Raw genomic sequence first — 21,541 nt, forward strand, 5'->3', positions numbered from 1 at the left:
ATTCAATTACCTGCCACAAACGCAAAACGTGTAGATATTTTCATTATTACATTTCCTTGAATAATCAATCAGTAGTTTTCAAAAGCTAGGCGCTCCTGCTTTTCTTTATCCTATGCATTTCCTTTTTTGTGGACATTTTTACATGTAACTAACTTAAAATACTGTTCTACAATAAGAATATATACTGTTTTTCACAATCACAGTCCATTTTATAAGATTATTCATCCACGTAATGATAATTTAAAAGTCAGCGCTTTGTCGATTCAAAACATTTCACTGAAAAATTAACCCTGCAGACTTGTTATAGAATGGCTTTCGCAGGTAACAACTTGAAAAGCTGTTTTCTTGACATACGCAAAGCCTTTACGTTGACCCGTTAATTTTACATGAGACGTAATTTATTTGCATTCGAAACACTTACCGAAAACAACAACCTCGCTAGCTGATTCTACCACGTGTCTTTGACAAAGATAGAAAGCATCAAATGTGCCACTGCACTGGACCATCAGTGGTCCCTTTTGTGAGCTTTAGTGTATATGATCATTTGGAGGTATAAAGGAGCCCATTGATGGAGTGAAGTCTGCGAGGAGAAAGAAGGATTTGAATTATTATGGTTTAAATACTAAGTTTGGCAAATTGATTACGTTCGTAAGCCTCGACTTCAACATCGATCAGCAGCAGACCATCAACGGTGTCTTTGGTTGTATTTAAGTATTTGGGTTTTAAGATCCCGTTGATGGTTTCCTGATCCGATGAAGCATAGTTGATTCATAGTTGGAGGCCGAAGTTTTCCCTATAACTTACTGAAATACGAGAAACGTGATAGTGCGTAATTATAATACAGTCGAACCTCGGGTGTAATATTATACATTTTATTCTTGGGGTTCGACATTTTTATGTTTAAAAAAAATGCTTAGTGTAGCATGTAAATAACTAGCACAATCAAAATAGATCAATAAAACGTAGCAAAATCAGAGACCAACGACGCGCGGTATGGATCAAGTTTCCTGACATTTTACAATTCAAAATGGGGTTTTGTATAATAATAATAATAATAACAACAACAACAACAATAACAACAATAACATTAATCATAACAATAATAATAACAATAATATTAATTATAATTTAAAAAATCCAACACGTTTAATATACAAAATAATATACAAAAGATAACTCTTTAAAAGAATGTCAAAAATTTAAAAATATAAGTAACAATTTACATAATAATAATAATAATAATAATAATATTGATAACAATAATAATATGTTTTTTAAAATAAAAAAACTTTATTGAGCACTTTTTCATACAAACTTAAATCTGGTAAATCTATTAAAAATTCAGAAATATTTAATAATAATAATAATAATAATAATAATAATAATAATAATAATAATAATAATGATGATGGCACTTTTATACCCACATGTTACGATGCGGATATGATCACAGGCGCTTTTCAAAATTATTTATATCATAGGACTATTCACAAACAAAAAAATTAAATGAAAATAATAATCCCAATTCTAATCATATTTTCATCGAAACAAAAAATGCATCACAATGAGTGATAAAATAAGTTAGAAGAACAAAAGAATTAAATAACGTAAAAGATTGTCTCCATCTATCATCATTATAAACATTGTTCCAATATCATTATTTATGTCAGTTTATACTGTAAGCCTCTTTGAATAACTATGGTTTTAAAAGAGATTTAAAAGTTATAAAATTGTCTGTTTTTCTGATGTTTAGTGGTAGCTTATTCCATAATGAGGGTGCAGCTGCCACAAAAGATCTATCACCTTTCGTCAGTCACTGGTTAAAAGGGCTGTTGACGAGAGGTTTTTTGGGCAGCTGGGACGCGCTTTAGTGGCCGTTGCGTTTGTGGAGAGGTGGCCGTTATAGAAAGATTAAAATAACAATGAATGAATGAATGAACCGTCCGCCGGGAACAAAAACAAGTGGACGTTGTAGAGAAGTGGTCGTTGTGGACAGGTGGCCGTTACGTCGACTTTGGGGCGCTAAGTGTAAAAATATTATTTGGCTAATATTTTTCTAAATTTCATGTTATTTAGTAAATCTCAATTTTACTGCGCTTGTTATTCATAAATCACAATTTCAAGGACCTGCGTGATTTACAAAAAGTACGCAACATGCCTTCGCGATTTATAAATCGCAAGTGACTTAACCTTGCGATTTATAAATCACAAGCGATGTGTCTTTGCGATTTACAAACCACAGCCAACGTAAATGTGTGATTTATATATCACATGCAGTGAAAATGTGCAAATCTGGTGCGATATGATATCGAAGGTGCGCGATATTTATCGCACATGTGCCACATATAAATCGCAAATCTGCCAGCCGAATCCTGCTACCCCAGCGAGGCCCTTTGCACCGAGTCACACTGACGAAAACAGGTGGAGTTACAGGTAAAGAAAGGAACGGAGAAAAAAGGAGGGGCCTGCGCCCAGGCCTCGGCTCGTTTCAACCTCGCTCTCGCCACAAGTTCCGTTGGGGGGACTTGGTCTGTACGCGTAACTGCCGTCCACCGGGTTTAACCTGCTCATTTTCGCCCCTCCCTCCCCCTCCTCTTTTTTTACCCGTTCCTTTCCTTACCTCTTACTCCACCGGTTTTCGTCGGTGTGACTCGGTGCAAAGGGCCTCACTGCGGTAGCAATTTCGGTGGCAACCGTCCAAGCACCTAAACCCTCTTTCGGGCCACCAACTCGCTATGGGGGACCCTGGTGCCACGACCCTTTGCACCCCCAGGCACTAAGCGCAAATATTAACATATCGCAGATATTTGCGATTGATATATCGCAGCGGATTTGCACAGTTTACGCAGCTTGGGATTTACGTATCACACATTTACGTTGGTTGTGATTTATAAATCGGAAAGGTACGTTGGTTGCTTGCGGTTTATAAATATATAAATCGCAATGTCACATCGCTTGTGATTTATAAATAACATAAAATTTAGCAAAATAATGGCCAAGTAATATAGTCGCCCCATAGTCGACCTGTTTATTTTATATGAAATGTCTTTTTCTTTTCTCCTTTAATCGAGTGTTTCCAGCTGGTTTATTTGCATTTATTTAAGGAACACTGGAAAGCTTGCCGAGAACAACAACCTTGTCGATGCTACATCGACAAGGATAGGAAGCATCAACATCTTTTTGCTCAGTTAAGGTAAGTCAAATATGTATTAAACTGTTAGATTAAAATAAAAAAAACTGCTTAACTATCGGAGCTCCTGGCGGAGAAGATCCGATAGCTATCAAAGGATACGTTTTAAAGAATTCCTGACGTTAGCTGGTTTTATAGAAAACCTGTATTCAATTGCGATCGCTGAGAGGCAACGAGCCGATATTCGGGGGATCTTAAAACTGGGGAAAAATTTTTTTAAAAAAATGTTACTATAACCGAACAGTTTACAGCACTAGAGAAAATAGAGCTACAAATGTGTTTGTCTTGCAGCCGACGAGTAGACCAAATATTAAATACTTAAGGTTACTCCAAACCTTCGCGGGGCTACTTTTTCCAAGTTTTCTTTTTTTCAACCAAATTAAAGTTCATTATTCAAGTTGCATTTTCCAAAAAATGAAAGTAAAAGATTAAAACGAGCGCGAGTTATTGGGAAAAAGAGGTTTAATAAACCTTCAAGGCATGTACTCCTCAGCGACCTTTTCGCGGCATATGGGTTGATGCAGAGATCCTATATCAAATACTTTCAATTTGAGATTTCATGTCCGTCAAGAGTGCCTTCTTGTAATCACGCTTCAGCAATTGCTCCTCGGTTTCTTTTTGTTTTGTTGCGCATCGCTTTTCCCCGTTTTGCCCTATATTGTTGACCACCGGCCTAAAACGTGACCGTGAAACGCGATTGCTTTACTGCGAAGCTCAACTTTCCATACTGTGAACGCTAGGGGTTCTGTACATGTTATTCCATTGGCTGGCGGCATTTTGAATTGACATATCTCTCTGAGAAGGTGTGATATGTTTATAAATCTTTAGAAGGCGAAAACTTGCACTTGTTTTTCGAGAGAATCCCTCCTCTTTAAATCGATTAAAAGGATATGTAGAATCGACGGTTTTCCGTGAAATTTTAAAATGTATTCTTTACCTAAAAGGCAACCAGTGTAATTTTTGCGAAACAAGCGTAATATGGTCATATTTGCGGCTCGAAGTTAGTAAGCTAGCTGCTGCGTTCTGTACTCCCTGCAGTTTAGTTATTTCACAATCTGAAAGTCCATAAAGAAGTCCATTGCAATAGTCAATTCTGCTTGTGACGAAAGCATGCAGAACCATTTCTAATTTATCTCTAGCTAAAAATTTACTTATTTGCTTAATATTGTGGAGCCAGAAAAATGCCGCGCAAATGCCGCGAAAATAAATGAGTTTAGAGATCTGTGCGAATAAGGAGGACGAATCGAAGCTAGACAAATGATTGTCTATTCACTGCACTCTAATTCAGGCACTATTCTATTACATCCAGCCGGGAAAACGAAAAAAAACCTTTTGGTGATAGATCTTTTAGTGTAGCTACGTCTACACTGTGGAACGCACTCCCAGTAAGCCTGCCCAATATTGATTGTATTTTAACTTTTAAATCTTTTCTTAAAACATTTATTTTTAAGTTAGCTCTTAGCCTTTAACGTTTGAATTACTTTATTATTGTTAAATTTAGTTTATGTACATATATTTAGCATATTTTAATATTGTAACGCGCTTTTGATCATTGAATGTTAAAGCGCCACTAACCCCCCCAAATTTTTTTCATTTAATAAAATTTAGTAGTTTCCTTGATTACTACAGCGAAAAAATTATCTCGATTGATAAAATCCCTGAGTTTCTACAGGCGTTTAAGCATGTAATTTCCATGTTCACAACCGCGCAATATAAATTAATAAATTATTATGATTATTATTATTAAAAAGAGGCGACTTTTTCAAAGCAGTTTAGCTATAAAAAACTGCGAAAAAACTTTTCTTAAAAACGTTGTCGGACGTTGTCGGACGTTATTATCAAGTAAAAGAAAACCAGTATGAATATTTTATAAACACGAGAAAAACAATGGTTCATTAAAAAGAAAGGTAACATAGAAATATGCTATAAGGTGAACAAAGAGTTTAGCACTGAAGGAGTCACTCTGAGTGTTAAGGTTAGGCCTTAGTTCTTTGATGAATAGCATTTCGTAAACGAGGCAGTCAAATTTCCCCTGGCACTTCTTGAGAACAAGAAATTGGCCCTCATTAAGAAGATTTTTGTCACCGTGCACTTCTAAAAGGTGTTTACCGATGGCCGAATACTCGTGTTCGTCAATGCGTTGATGAAGGTGTCGGGCTGTATAACCAACATAATCTGCAAATAATAAAATGATAAGTAATATAATCTACACGTTGATGTGAGCTAAGTTCAATTCCTGTCAGTTGCCTGCCTTATACAGGTAGTAGAAGATCTTTAAAACAAGAATTCGCTTCTCTCCACAGACAGACGGGTAATTACTTCGAACAGCCATACAAAAAGAGAATAGAGCTTCAAGATGTCTGAACACAGCTTTGAGACGTCTTTTGACCACCACTTTGAGAAGTTATCTTTATCTGAGTGCATACCCTGGATGACTGTAGGCTTAGTTGAGTCTATTGCTATAGTAACAATCAACCTCTGTGCGATAATTGTTTTTATAAAAAAACCTGATTTCCCCATGCCAAGCACGCATCTGTTGATAAATTTGGCGGTCATAGATATGTTGGCTGGAGGATTTGTTATGTATGGTCTGTTTTATTCGGTTGGAACATTTTGTGATGTATGGAACTCGCATTTAAATGAAGGTTGGGCAAATGATATACCAGATACATCCTCCCAGTTTTTCCCTATTAGTTCTTTATCAAACATCACCATTATTGCTTTAGAACGGATGTACGCGACATATCGCCCGTTCATGCATCGCTTGCTGAAGAAATCGGTGTACGGAATAATAATTGCCGTTGTTTGGGTTACAACCAGCTTCGTGGTAATTGGCCATGCCCTTCTTGTTCAATATGGAGAACCTTCCACGCGTTATTTCTTATTGATTTCATTTATTGGGTTGTGCCTTTTGATTATTTTTGTTTCTTACGTGTCCATTGTTATTAAAGTCCGTTGGGGAGCGCAGCTTCAACGCCATGGTGCAGCCAGTAGAGAAAGAAAACTGACCATGACATTGTTGATTGTGACTGTTGTATCTTTACTGCTATACCTGCCATTTATTATATTACGTTCGGTTTTTAGCAGTGAAGTAAAGAAGGACTTGTCCTTTTCAGAGTATTTTCATTTATTTAATGTAATGTTGGCTTTTTATTACGCCAACCACCTCGTAAATCCTATATTATACGCTATCCGCAAGCCAGAATACAGATCAGCTGTACTTGCACTTTTTCGGAATCGACCACAGCGAGAAAGACGTGTTGCAGATTTACCTCTCCGTAACAAGGAAATAATGGGAAGTAACAACGTAAGGTTATTGCGCATTAAATATCTGGACGAAACCAGTTCTTAATTGACTTGAGAACTTGCAAGTGTTGTTGCTTAGATTAACCAGCTAAGTCAGTTGAATTTGCTGACCAAGTAGTTGCCAATTTATTACAGATTGTAAACAATTATTGGATGCGGTTTAGATGATGTCTAGAATAATCAAGGTCGAGGTAGGGGTTATTAGTTGAAACCGAAGGATGAGGCTGATAACCCTCACCGAGACCTTGATTATTCTGGATATCACAAAAACCGAATCTAATAACTGGTTTATTATACATTGAACGAGAAGGAGAAAAGGAAGTCATGTGTTTGCTTCTTCACTGACGGCAAGCAACAGAAAGCGTGCGAACTTGACATGATTATCCTTAGAAATCATGCACCGCGGTCATACATGACATGATAACCCGTGACCTTGAGTGTCCTTGACGTGATTATTGTATAATCTGCAGCTAGATGACGTCACAGGCGTTGATTTCGAAAATTCACTGTGCGCTTTTGGCCAATCAGAAAAGAGATAGTGAGTTCAATGTATAATAATAGAATAATCAAGCTCTAAACCTAATAAGGCCAGGGAGTGGATTAATTTAGCTAAGAGAAATGTGTGGTAATGATATAACTAACACATACCAAAATGAGATGTGTAAATTAAAGAAATCAAACAAATGTAGGAAAATAACCTAATAATAATAATTGCAACGTTAATAAAAAATAGTCTTATAGCTGAAACTGGAAAACAATCTAGTAACTCGGTGACAACATTTGTATCCTAAGTAGGTGACCAAAACTTTATGTTATGATATCTTTAGTTAAGTAACGAGTTAATTGCCCGGTATACGTACTATCTTGAGTGCGATGATATTTTCGATTTTCCAGCACTCGCCATTATGATAAATGCCAAGTTTACATCGATGCAGAACGCGAACTGAGAAAAGCATCCTAGGTTAAGTGATGCAAAATAGCCGAAATCGACGAGCTCGCTGCTCAAAACCACTGAGCGCAATAACAAAAACGAATTATTATTTATTTTGTTATGAATTGAATTTTATTTATAGCTCTGTACGGAATGTTTCGGTTTCCGAAAGCAGTGGTGTATTCCTAAGAGATTCAACTTGTTCATATTACGTTGTTATTCTGTTCACGTCATAGAATCTTTAATAGAGGGAAATATCCCGGGGGGGGGGTACCCCCTTATATGTGCTCTAGAGAAAATGAGGGAGACTCCTGGTCAAGTTATTTATAGATGGACTCTCGAACGGAAGTCTGTTTTCCGAGACGTCCGCATCAAGACCAACCTCGATCTGATGTTTTTAGAGTTATGGCGGTGCGTGACAAAAAGCTGTGATCGCGTTTGTTGAAAACCATGTATTTACCTGGTGATTTTTAGCCATTTAAGACATTGAAGTATTTGGAAAAGTGCTTGTTTAAATGTTTGTGTGTTCAGTGCAGTTATATTAATCAGTGTCCTAAGTTCCAAATGTTAACACTATTTTCCGGCAGCTATATTGGTGTCCCACAGAGGAACACCAACATGGCGGCTCCATATTAGGCTTTGTAAATTTGCGCAGAACATTTCGACGAATATCTCAACTTTGCGACAGCGCACACACCTTAAACTTGACGAATTGTCTTCTTTATTTATCTTCTATAATATCACAATTTCTTGAATTTATCCACTGAATGGTTTTTGATTTTATTTTTTATTGTGTGACAGTGAAAACGCCCTACGGTCCTGGGCTTATCTTTCAGCGCCTCACGTGTAGAGGATCCTACTCAGGCTAACATAAAACTTCTCACGTCAGTTAAGGTGGCTCGAACGGAGTTTTGAGTAACGATACTTTTCTCCTTTGATCGACTAGAGCATCTCCATTATCAATCCAACAGAAAGTCGACCGTTACCGGCGTGCTAGAGAAAGATAAAACTCAGTTTCAAATGAACATACCGCGTTTACCAAGATCTAAGTTACCACGGAGACATTAGGACGTCATATGCCATTTTTCACGAGACCTAATAGCTTACCATTAAGGGGTAATTTTGGAAATGAGAGGTCGGATCTACGATCTGTCATAGTTGTCTAGACGATGGCACAATTTTAAAAGGTAAAATTCTCAGAGCGTTTTCAAGAAAATTGCGATTGAAGTTTCAAGGTGTTTTTAAATGTTATTGTAAACTATGGCTACAAGACTTCAGTTAACGGTATTTTGGTACTAAATGAATCTTACAACATCTTATTACCTCCAGTAAAGATCCCGGAGAAAACCCTTTGTTTTATTTTCTGAAATATTGGCTTGAATATTAAGTGATGTGGAGTGTTATTTACCTTTTTTTTTTTTTTTTTATCAAAGATTGACCCTCGAATTGTGTACTTGGACGGGAATGTAAAAACAAAAAAACACACACACTCGATGATTTTTTTAAACTTGGCCCTCAATGAGATCAATCAATATTCAACGTAATCCCTAAATTTCAAATTTATTGACACATTTGAAAACCACGTCAACTCAGCCTCAACTCAGGCCAAGGTGCTATTACTTGAAAAGTATCGATCATTTGAATCATTTTATTCACAATCAGAAAAACGTATTCCTCTTCTCAAGGACCGTCTTCCATGTACCGGAAAATTCAATGCGAATAAAATAAAATGAATTTGCATTGTGTTTTAGCTTGCCCAATCGCAACAGGAAGATTTTCAAAGCGAATTGATCTTTTCAAAAGTTTGCGTTATCCGGAAGGCCCAGGTGCATTAACTGCGGTAATAACTGATCTTTTGAAAAAAAGGGAGGGGGGGGGGGGGGGTGGGTGGCTCGAAGAAACACCGTTTTCTTATCTCATTAGAATTAGTTTTTAATTGATTTCCTGAGCAGCAGGGACCCTTCGGGCACTCAACTCAAGGCCAACTGCTATTACTTGAATAGTGATCGATCATTTCAATCATTCTATTCAAAAGAAAACACAATCAAGAAAGGCCTTTTTGTCATCTGAGTTCAATTGTTTATAACTGCTTCCCGGCAAAATGCAGTTTATGCTTTCGGAAAATTGCTTATTGAAAAGTTTGCACAAACGTTTGTCATCAGGTAAAAGTTTGTTTTCCACCATGTTTGGCGGTCAATTTTCACTTTGCGTGACAATGACGAAAATGAATTATTAATTTTGTTGTGGCGGCCCTTTTGAGAAAAGATTTTTAAAAGCGCTTTTACATACATCAGTAAGAAATGTTTTGTTGACGTAGCTTAGTGTTTGCTAAGTTTCAGGGAACATCTTTTGTCTCGTTATTGCTCTTGCAGGTTCTTGACACTCGCCCACGTCTCTATCCATAAACTTGACAAATAAATGAACAGAAAAGGAAATGAAAAAAAGCCTCCCCACAAAAGAATTTTTAAAAACAAATAAATTCGACTGATATTTTCCCATTACAAGAACAACCTGCGCAAGCTGGCAATAATAACAGATATTAAAATGCCCCATTTTCACGATTTTGGGTCGCCCACTCCTAAATTAAGGCAGTTTCCATCAATGTTCATTTCTCGTTGGCACCCTTATAAACAAAACGACAGAGAGGCCACATTTGTGAGGTCGCGGGCTTATTTATCAGCGCCTCAAATCGTCTACAGCCTCAAGGATACGCCGATATGAAAATAAAAGCTGTTTCTCCAGACCGTCGATTTCAGTAGCCCTCTCTTACCTACTTATATTGATCGACTGTTGACGTATTTGAAGCTTTAAAAATTTCGGTTGAAAAAATTACCCGAAAACTGCATAAACCTTAATTTCGGTGAAGTTGTTTATAATAATCTATCATATCCCTGATTCTTGACTTGATTTATTGAATGATTAAGATAACAAATTTTCGATTCAATGATAGTGGAAAAGCAAAAGACTAGCGCCGGGTACGTAGTCGATTAATAATCGCGACTCATCAAAATGTTTCCTTTCTCGGGAGGAATATCCTTAATTTAAGACGAGGTTGGTCTGTCCATTTCTCTACTGTGACTCTTCGTGTATCGTGTGTTCGGGGGAAACAAGTTCTCCTTCCAATAACCTCAGGTGGCTGAAATAGTAACATTTCGTTTGTTCAGGCTGGCTAACCCGTCTGCTCGGATATTCTCTACCGTCGGTCGTGCCTGGGCGGCTGGTCTTACAAAATGGCCAACAAGGTTTGGCTGCCTGACTCTGAGCATTCTGAAATGAAGAATTGGATTTAACACGAAAGGAGAATACATCGTCGTGGCTGTCAGAAGCATGGCGGTGTTGAGCGCCTGCCCTTGAAATTCTTCGCTGCGTGCAACAATGCTGCAAATGATCAATGGAAACCTGGATAAAATGTAAGTTCCACAGATTTTAAACGTCAGATATGTAAGTTTTCTCTCCTGGCGTTGATGAAAGGATGAACTTGCCGACTGTAGAATAGTTGGCGCGCGTAAGGTCTTAATGACACGAAAGAAAGTAATTATCACTAGCACGATCGCTTGCGTATCTAGCTGTGTAATTGCTGTTAAGTAAATTAGGATAAATTTACCTTGTTTCGTTCGAAAAGACTTAGGCTGGTTATAAGGAAACCAGGTATAGCAAACAGAGGTCTCTTTTCTTAAAAGTACGAGGAGTACAGCAGTAATTATGAAGGCCACAAGCCAAGTAAGTGGCAGAATTTTCTTAACGTTTTCCGTTGATAGCCGACGACGGAATGGATGAACAACGCAATCGTGGCGATCTATTGTCATAAGAGTTATAGTTAACGCATTTAGCGCTATGCAGCCGACAGAAAGAGGAAGACTAATTTTACACAATATCTCAGCGAATGATAAATGGCCAGCCTAAAGGTAACTGACGACCGTTCCTGTTAACAGGGACGGCATACCGAAGAGCGATGTTAGAATACCAGTCAAAGAAAGGCTTGCGAGCAGGTAGTGAGGTACTTTGCGAAGGTCACGGCGTCTTCGAAGCAGATTACAGACGAAAGCGTTTCCAGAAGCTCCCGCCAAAATCAAGATCGACAACATCACGAGGACTGCGATGGCGAGACTTCTTGGTACTGGTGTGAAAGAATAACTTTCCTCCATCACGGTAGAAACATTGGCATTTGTCGAGTTAGGCATTCTTCCACCCTGACACTCAGTGCTAAATTAAAGTTTTACCTAAAGCTATTACCTGTTATATTCTGTAGTATTACAGTACATTTAACAATTGAGGATGACTTCATTCATGTCCAGGAAGTAAAATCAATTATCATACTAAGCACCAATCAGATTGTTGGTTTATTAGTTTCTCCCACAGTGCACGCAAATAGCCATAATGTTGTCTTCTGAGAGAAAGAGAAACAGTTACGAGGCTGACAAATGTTTTTTCAAACTTGACGATAAAGACAACTCGCATTTCATGTACTTAAAATTAACAAGGGATGATTCCCAATCAACCGGAAAATTCGGTTCAAATAAAATGCAAATGAGGATGCACTATGCTTTAGTTTGCAGCACCGAATGATTTTCACCATGAATTGATCCTTTCAAAAGGTTCGGGTTATTTGGAAGGCCCAGGTGCTGCGATAGTAATTCATATAATTTGAATTATTTTATTCACAAGAAAAACGTGATCGAAGCTAAAAAACAAAGAACGTTTTCTTTTCTCGTTGCCATTATGCTCTAATTGATTTCCTGAAAGATCCGGACCTGGCGATGTAAACCAATAGGCCTAGGATGGAAATCCCACCAATTAAACTTCAGGGTATTGCTTGTTCAGAAAAAAAGCACAAGAGATTGTCGTTAAGTTTTTTTTTTCCCTTCATGCTTGGCTGCCAATTTTACTTTCAGGACTGCGATCTGACAAGCAAAAAATGAATGCTTAGATTTGCGCGGCGGCTTTTGTGACGAGAAATATGGGTTATTGACCATGGGTGTGAGGTCAAGATGGCTGGATATTGGCCAAGTTCGTTTTTTGCGTGTTTATGGAGCGAGACGGAGTCGAGCTCTATTAACTCGCCAAAAGAGAACGAGGCCAATACGCAGCCATTTGATCGAACAAGCTTGGTCTATAAAGGATTTACTATATAGCTTTCAGGAAGATTTTTAATTTGTCGTGTATTTCTCCAGATACGTAAAGGAGAACACTCAAGACAGAAACCTTGTAAATAAACGAGCGGGCTTCTCGTTTGTTGAATACATACAGGAGAGACGCCTTTTACAAAAGGTTTGTTTAGTATTTACCACTTGATCTCGTCCTGAAGGTTAGGATTCAAGCGGTTCAAGTGGTACAGCTTCAGTACGAGTTGGTTCAAGGGGTGAATGAGGTACTTTTCCTTGAAATAAAATGAAGTACCACATGTACTTGACGTAATAATATAAAAGTTACAATTTCTGTATTATGATTGGCTAAGAATATGTGAATTAACCCCAAATCAGTGCAGAAAAGTAAAATTGAGTGTAAAACGATGAAACTGAAAAATTGAGCTCGAACAGACAAGACGGCGGACAAAAGATTAACACTCTATATCAGAATTTTAATACAAAGAATTGATAACAATTAAGCAAAGAACAAAGCTCAGCAAATATAACTAAGCTAGTTACCGCAAATTGAAATGTGTAAGATAGGAAACAAATAAAAAAGCCGCGAGGACAAAAGCATGAAGTTAAGCTTGAAGTGAAATATGCTGGAGCTGATCATGACGGCATTACAAAATCCTGGTTCCTGAAAAACTAATGCTAAAATGCTCCAGTACTTCCAAGCGAAACGCGAAGAGGGACCCAACAAGACCCCCTAAGAACCTGCCACATCTTACTTTTAAAGAAGAAAGGTACCAGCATTCTACTTTTGTAAAAGAAAGGAATAATTTTATATCGTTTATTTAGTTAATAATTGTATTGTATTTACAAGTTTTCAACGTATACAAAATCAGCACTCTTTTTTTACATCTCAGCCTCTCATATATTCTTAAAATATTCTTAAAATTTCGCAAATTTTTGCCTAGATATTCTCATAAAATATACTCTTATAGAAAAAAAGAGTTTATACTAATATGCAGAAAACAAATCACAGTGTACCGCCCATTGCTACTAAAACTTACTCACTCAGTCTTTAGGTCTGTGACAATAAACGCCTATAAAAGAAGGAAACTCTTTTCCAAAATAAGAAGGTCTATTTTAGCTATTTCTAAGCACAGAAGTCTTCTATTGTTTTAGGACGGAAGTTAATTTCGAGAGGACTGTACTGTAGGACCTGTAGAGATAAGTTGCAATGGTTGGAGTGAAAATGTTCTTAGCATGATCCAGTTATTCGTCAGACATTTTTGTTTTAAAATAGCCATTTAGTGGTCAAAATCGAACATTACTCCGAAATTCTTCAGACCTCGCGAGAGTCAAAGCCAATGACGGAAGCGAACTCTATCTACAATTTGATGAGAATGTTTATTTTGGTTATTGCTGAGCGCAGAAGTCTTCTGTGTTCTTGATACAACCTAACTTTGGGAGGATTGTGCGTGGGACTTGTAAAAATGAATTAATACGAGTGAATGTGTTCTCAACATGACCCTTATCTATTCTTTTCTATTAAACAAAAGTTGAACTTAAGTGATCAAAATCGAAAATTAATGAAATAGTAAAGCTTTAACTTTAGGACACTGTAAGACGGTGGTAGTTAGGCTCCCTGTTTAGATTCGTAAAGGTATGGTGACAGTGTCCCTTTAATTTCCGTTATTTCTTGACTTTTTAAGAAAAAGTAAAATCCAAGATGGCGGATCCAAGATGGCGGGTCAAATCACGTCATTTGAAGTCATGACGTCGCAACCAACAAATATGGTATCATTTTGTAGAGCAAGCTTTGGACTATCTAATCAATGTAAATTTATTTCGCTGTGCCTTAACAGAAGGAAAACCCAAGGGGGGTTTCATTCACCCCGTCCAAGGGCTAAAATCCGTCGCCTCACTCAAGACCTTCAAACAAAATTGGATTTTCTTAGTCTCCTTCCTTAAACCGACCTTCCTTTGGGTTTGTGGGAGGATCATCCAAAGGGATCCTACTTATTATTCAGCTGTATGGAAAGGGCAACTTGCGTTTCAGTTTAATATGGAAAATTATGCTAGGTTTACCAAGCAGTTTTATTTGACGTAACAGGAATCCAACAAGCATACTTTATAACAAGCTGGTGTATCTAACAACTGGCGAGTCAAAAAGAATGAGTTTTAAATCCGACTCGAAACCTTGTTACCATTTTGGCCAAAACAGGGTTCCTTATTCAAATAAAAATATGTAAGCAAATAACTGTTCGGCACGAGTGAATGGAATACCATCTTACCTGTTTTTAACCTTAGGGAGATTAGAAAATATCAGCGCGCCAAACAGAAAAAAAGAACACAAATAACAAAAAACAAATTTACTTTTAACTTTTAAATCACCAAATGGTATGGCACCAGCTTATATTAGCGATTTAGTTAATGTAAGAAAGCACGCACGCTATTCACTGCGCTCTAATTCAGGCACTATCTTATTACATCCAGCAGGGAAAATGAAAAAATCTTTTTGTGATAGATCGTTAAGTGTAGCTGCGCCTACTTTGTCGTAGTCGATGTAACTATGTTAACGTGTGGGAATCCTTTCAATGCGCAAGTAATACATATTAAAAAAGACTGGCAATTCCAAAAAAGAATATTCTACTAACCAGCAGGTGGGTATAGTAATGACCAATCAACTCGAATTCGTTTAATACCTCGGACTCGCATACAATCTCTTTATCCCATGTGAAAGATGAGAAAATAAACGCGCCCAATAGTAAAATAATAGTCTGGTAGTCAATGTAACTATACTAACGGGTAGGAATGCTTTAAATGTGCACATCATACATATTGCAAAAGGCTGCCACCTCACGGAAGCGCATAAATTATAAGAGAGTCTGGTGAAGTGTCTTGATACTTGCAGAAAGTAATTGATATCGCGTTCTAATCCATCTTGGGATGTCAAAAATTCCGAGGAAAGGTGGGAAATTTGTTATTGTTGTTTTGTTTCTTATTTTCTAGCCTTTATCATTGAAACAGGTCTCTTGATTTTAAATTAAGAAAAACAACGCATTTTTCTCAAATATTTAATCACTGCCCAAGAACTTGCTCTCTCATTCGGAGACATTAGCAGTAATTATGTGATAAATGTACTGGATAGCTACTGGTCGGCTAACCCGCTTATGCCAAGAGGTACCGTGAGTCTTGAGAGCTTCAGTGGCTTTAATCCCACGATGAGGGGTGGCTAATGGTCCTTCTCAAACACCATGGGTCTCGCTCAGCTAACGTTCGTCTATATAATACTCGATTCTCTGCTGCAAGGAATCAATATGATAACGCTGCGAGATTGAACTCAAATTTTAAGTCTTTTTTTAGTTCAAGCATAGGATTATGGAATTGCTTACATTCTGATTAGAGTAAACTTACGAAAAGGCTGTTTAAAAGACAAATTCATAAATTGCTCCTCACAGAACTTGGAATTGAGGATGATTATGTTTACGTCCATGCCCTGGTCTTGAAAGTGAATACCCATAATTATTGTATCTTATGACTGTATTTATTATAACTTCCCCTTTTCACAATTCTTTTCATCATTTGTCCAACTTATCACTTATTATGTTGGTTAATTTAATTGTATTCTTTTTGTGACATTTTTATCACATACAATCAGCAAAAAAGAAAAACGGGGGCAGCTTTAGTGAGAACTATTATTAGTTCATTACGTTTATTACAATGCCCGTTTCGATTAGCCTACGTAATACGCGGGTAATGCAAGTTGTAATTTTGTAATTTAAGTTTAACCCTCGGACCTACAAGGGGAGAGGCGGGAGTGGGGTGGATGCCATTATATGTCAATTGTGTGTCCATCATTTTTGGCGTTGCCATGGTAAGCGCAAATTTCATGTAGGTTTGACCAAAATTCAATTTAGTTGACATAACTCTGTATTTTTTCAGTTTTCTTCATCAAATTCCAGAAATTCGCCAATTTGTACATTTCATAAGCATTGTGGCTTGATTTTGTATTAATTTCCATTGTTTCCTGACTTTTTAAGAAAATAGTAAAATCCAAGATGGTGGATCCAAGATGGCGGGTCAAATGACGTCATTTGGGAAACGCTATTCTCGCTTTCTCGCAGTCTCACATTTACCATTCACCAGCCCTAATATTCTGCTCGACAGATAACAATAGCTCAATGCCTGGTTTGTAGAGTCACGCCATCAAAAATACAAATCGCCAAGATTTAGGTCTGTGCGGTTTTTCATTCGCTCGTTATTCGGAAAAGTGTTTCATCTAAATTTATAATAACAATTAGAACAATAATTCGCATAAAGAATAACAAAAACTTTGGCTCTTATATTTGTGCAATTTTCTACAAAATTGTTATTATAATTTCAACCCGTCTGGTATTTTTGAGTAAATATTAATGTCGTCATTTACTCCAATTCTCAACCAAGCCTTTGAACAAGGAAAATTAATGGCGGCCGTAAATTCTCGGAAGTAAATTCTCTCCAAAAAACGTGAGTTCTCTAATCGTAATCAGAATTATATCACCTTGATTCTAGGTCATATGCTTCTGTCGTAATAGATTGAAATTTGGCAAGATATCTAGTAAAGACCTATTGTGTGCGAAAATGTAAGAAACTGATCACAAAGGCAAAACTGCGTGACAAATAAAACACGTATTGGGTCCCGGCCGTTTCATGCTACGTTTCCTGGCGTGGGATGAGAAGTCGTGTACAAGACTAAAGGACCTCCCGGACAGAAGTTTTTTAGAGGGTAAAGCTCCTCATGAGACAAGGCCTGGCCAAACGGAGTCGCAAGTAGACCCAAGTTTTCAACTTGCGTCCACTGGCGAGTCCTTTTGGCCAGGGAGAACATCCGCTCTTGTATAACTCTAATAAATTTAGAATCAGAATAAATTGGTTAGCGAGCTCAATAACCATTCTAATGCTAAACTGACAATGTTTTCTAATAATGAAGCCCCGCAAACATCAAAGGAACAAACAAAGATGGCTGTGTTTATGTTGGAAGGTACACTACTGTCATAGAGTACAATCGTTTGTTTAGCGGCGCTGTCGCACTATATGCATGAAACACGTAACCAAAGCGCTTCTATTGGCTTGTTCCTCAATCAGAAGTAGACAACTTCAGTTGTGTTTTGTGCACGGTCAAAGCCAAAAAAGCAAACAAAAACTTACAACAAAGAACTTGTTGGGTTTCATAAAACCATTTCCATCTGGTTTTTTTTAACTGAATCACATGCTTTGTTTGTTCGCATGTACGACCAAACAAAATACATAGTGTCAATCAGTAGGTGTTGGACAGAAAAAGGGAGAGAGCATCTTTTGATATTCCTATTGGCCACTGAGAAAACCAATATTAACCTTCGCGAATGGTGTATTTGCCGATCGTCGTCACATGAGAAGGTCTAAGAGAGGAAGTCTTAGAAATATCCAAAAAACGCTTCAAACGCTTTGGCGCATTGATAATCGAAGGAGATTTTGGCCAAGTTTCATAAAAATCCATCAAATCAACGTATCCTATTAATTAGCCTAAGGTAAGGGAATCCAGGCAAAAAAAGCCCAAGGTTTCGAATTATAAAGTTTGTCAACCTCATGACACCCAGGATACAGCACATCAAAGATGTTATCAGCGCGGCCATGTCGCTGACCAATGGAACACAATCTTGTCACTCCAAAAGACAGTCCCAATAACAATAACTCATTATAATTCACAGGGGAATACAATCTCGCAGTCAAAGTGATTTGCAGTAAGGGAAAAATTGAGATCTAACGGAAGGTGTTGTGAGTCAGCGAACCAGAAAAAAGCAAAGGGAAACCGACTAAGAGAGCGGCGATCAACAGGTGACCGGAGCAAAACGCGCACCCACTAGGGTATGCTTTTGTTGTAGCATTGTACGTTCAATCTGTTTGTGAGGTTGGTTAAACCATGAGCCTTTGTCGTTAGCGTGAGTTCGTGCTTCTTGTTTTCATGGAAGGATTCTTCGTCTTTCCTTGTTTTATCCGCCCCGTGTTTCTTATCACATACTATCCACTTCTTTTTCTGTCTTTTCAAAAAACTCAAAATAACTTTGTTTACAGACCGTCATTCCAAGATTTACTGATCTTCCTTTAACCGACACAAAAACGCATAACTCTTTCGATGTAAACAGATGATGCAAGTCTTTGTATTTCAAGTCCCCAGATAAAACCAGATGTTAAATTTATTAAGTTAAATTTATAGTCAGTCAGAAGTAAACAACTGTTGTGGTCTGAGCACGGTCAAGGCCCAAAAAAGCGAACAAAAACTTACAGCGTAAAAAGAACTTTGTTGGATTTCATAACCATTCCCCTCATTAACTTTGCTATAAATAAGTGTTTTGGCTATACAAAGAGCAAAGAAACTCTTTTCCACATGTTAACAAACATTGCCCTTTGAAAGTCAGTAGTAACCTTAACTGGCTTTACCTGCCTAGCTAAACTAAATAGAAAACGTGTGTGCGTCTTGCTCTGTTGATAAAGCTATAACGTGGTTCAATTACCTGCCACAAACGCAAAACGTGTAGATATTTTCATTATTACATTTCCTTGAATAATCAATCAGTAGTTTTCAAAAGCTAGGCGCTCCTGCTTTTCTTTATCCTATGCATTTCCTTTTTTGTGGACATTTTTACATGTAACTAACTTAAAATACTGTTCTACAATAAGAATATATACTGTTTTTCACAATCACAGTCCATTTTATAAGATTATTCATCCACGTAATGATAATTTAAAAGTCAGGGCTTTGTCGATTCAAAACATTTCACTGAAAAATTAACCCTGCAGACTTGTTATAGAATGGCTTTCGCAGGTAACAACTTGAAAAGCTGTTTTCTTGACATATGCAAAGCCTTTACGTTGACCCGTTAATTTTACATGAGACGTAATTTATTTGCATTCGAAACGCTTACCGAAAACAACAACCTCGCTAGCTGATTCTACCACGTGTCTTTGACAAAGATAGAAAGCATCAAATGTGCCACTGCACTGGACCATCAGTGGTCCCTTTTGTGAGCTTTAGTGTATATGATCATTTGGAGGTATAAAGGAGCCCATTGATGGAGTGAAGTCTGCGAGGAGAAAGAAGGATTTGAATTATTATGGTTTAAATACTAAGTTTGGCAAATTGATTACGTTCGTAAGCCTCGACTTCAACATCGATCAACAGCAGACCATCAACGGTGTCTTTGGTTGTATTTAAGTATTTGGGTTTTAAGATCCCGTTGATGGTTTCCTGATCCGATGAAGCATAGTTGATTCATAGTTGGAGGCCGAAGTTTTCCCTATAACTTACTGAAATACGAGAAACGTGATAGTGCGTAATTATAATACAGTCGAACCTCGGGTGTAATATTATACATTTTATTCTTGGGGTTCGACATTTTTATGTTTAAAAAAAATGCTTAGTGTAGCATGTAAATAACTAGCACAATCAAAATAGATCAATAAAACGTAGCAAAATCAGAGACCAACGACGCGCGGTATGGATCAAGTTTCCTGACATTTTACAATTCAAAATGCGGTTTTGTATAATAATAACAACAACAACAACAACAACAACAACAATAATATTAATCATAATAATAATAACAGTAATATTAATTATAATTTAAAAAATCCAACACGTTTAATATGCAAAATAATATACAAAAGATAACTCTTTAAAAAGAATGTCAAAAATTTAAAAATATAAGTAACAATTTACATAATAATAATAATAATAATATTGATAACAATAATAATATGTTTTTTAAAATAAAACACTTTATTGAGCACTTTTTCATACAAACTTAAATCTGGTAAATCTATTAAAAATTCAGAAATATTTAATAATAATAATAATAATAATGATGATGATGATGATGGCACTTTTATACCCACATGTTACGATGCGGATATGATCACAGGCGCTTTACAAAATTATTTATATTATAGGACTATTCACAAATAAAAAAATTAAATGAAAATAATAATCCCAATTCTAATCATATTTTCATCGAAACAAAAAATGCATCACAATGTGTGATAAAATAAGTTAGAAGAACAAAAGAATTAAATAACGTAAAAGATTGTCTCCATCTATCATCATTATAAACATTGTTCCAATATTATTATTAATGTCAGTTTATACTGTAAGCCTCTTTGAATGACTATGGTTTTAAAAGAGATTTAAAAGTTATAAAATTGTCTGTTTTTCTGATGTTTAGTGGTAGCTTATTCCATAATGAGGGTGCAGCTGCCACAAAAGATCTATCACCCTTCGTCAGTCACTGGTTAAAAGGGCTGTTGACGAGAGGTTTTTTGGGCAGCTGGGACGCGCTTTAGTGGCCGTTGCGTTTGTGGAGAGGTGGCCGTTATAGAAAGATTAAAATAACAATGAATGAATGAATGAACCGTCCACCGGGAACAAAAAAAAGTGGACGTTGTAGAGAAGTGGTCGTTGTGGACAGGTGGCCGTTACGTCGACTTTGGGGCGCTAAGTGTAAAAATATTATTTGGCTAATATTTTTCTAAATTTCATGTTATTTAGTAAATCTCAATTTTACTGCGCTTGTTATTCATAAATCACAATTTCAAGGACCTGCGTGATTTACAAAAAAGTACGCAACGTGCCTTCGCGATTTATAAATCGCAAGTGACTTAACCTTGCGATTTATAAATCACAAGCGATGTGTCTTTGCGATTTGCAAACCACAGCCAACGTAAATGTGTGATTTATAAATCACATGCAGTGTAAATGTGCAAATCTGGTGCGATATGAATCGAAGGTGCGCGATATTTATCGCACATGTGCCACATATAAATCACAAATCTGCGAGCCGAATCCTGCTACCCCAGCGAGGCTCTTTGCACCGAGTCACACTGACGAAAACCGGTGGAGTTACAGGTAAGGAAAGGAACGGAGAAAAAAGGAGGGGCCTGCGCCCAGGCCTCGGCTCGTTTCAACCTCGCTCTCGCAACAAGTCCCGTTGGGGAACGTTTCGCCTGGTACGTTCGTCTAGCGAT

At 37.2% G+C, this 21,541-nt stretch overlaps 1 protein-coding gene and 1 pseudogene across 1 annotated transcript; one reads left to right on the plus strand and one right to left on the minus strand.

Moving 5' to 3' along the window:
* The first annotated feature begins 2,920 nt into the window (after positions 1 to 2,920).
* LOC149117353 (uncharacterized) lies at positions 2,921 to 6,675 on the plus strand. The gene is made up of 2 exons (XM_089279431.1): positions 2,921 to 3,193; positions 5,494 to 6,675. The coding sequence occupies exon 2, from the start codon at positions 5,547 to 5,549 to the stop codon at positions 6,540 to 6,542; it is 996 nt and encodes a 331-aa protein (XP_089135557.1). The 5' UTR covers positions 2,921 to 3,193; positions 5,494 to 5,546; the 3' UTR covers positions 6,543 to 6,675.
* Positions 6,676 to 10,317: 3,642 nt separating this feature from the next.
* On the minus strand, positions 10,318 to 11,629 carry LOC149117354 (neuropeptide Y receptor type 2-like; annotated as a pseudogene).
* Between the last annotated feature and the right edge of the window lie 9,912 nt (positions 11,630 to 21,541).

The sequence above is a fragment of the Orbicella faveolata genome, unplaced genomic scaffold, assembly GCF_042242905.1.
Source record: "Orbicella faveolata isolate gen_17 unplaced genomic scaffold, um_ofav_v1 contig_12, whole genome shotgun sequence".
Taxonomy (NCBI): domain Eukaryota; kingdom Metazoa; phylum Cnidaria; class Anthozoa; order Scleractinia; family Merulinidae; genus Orbicella; species Orbicella faveolata.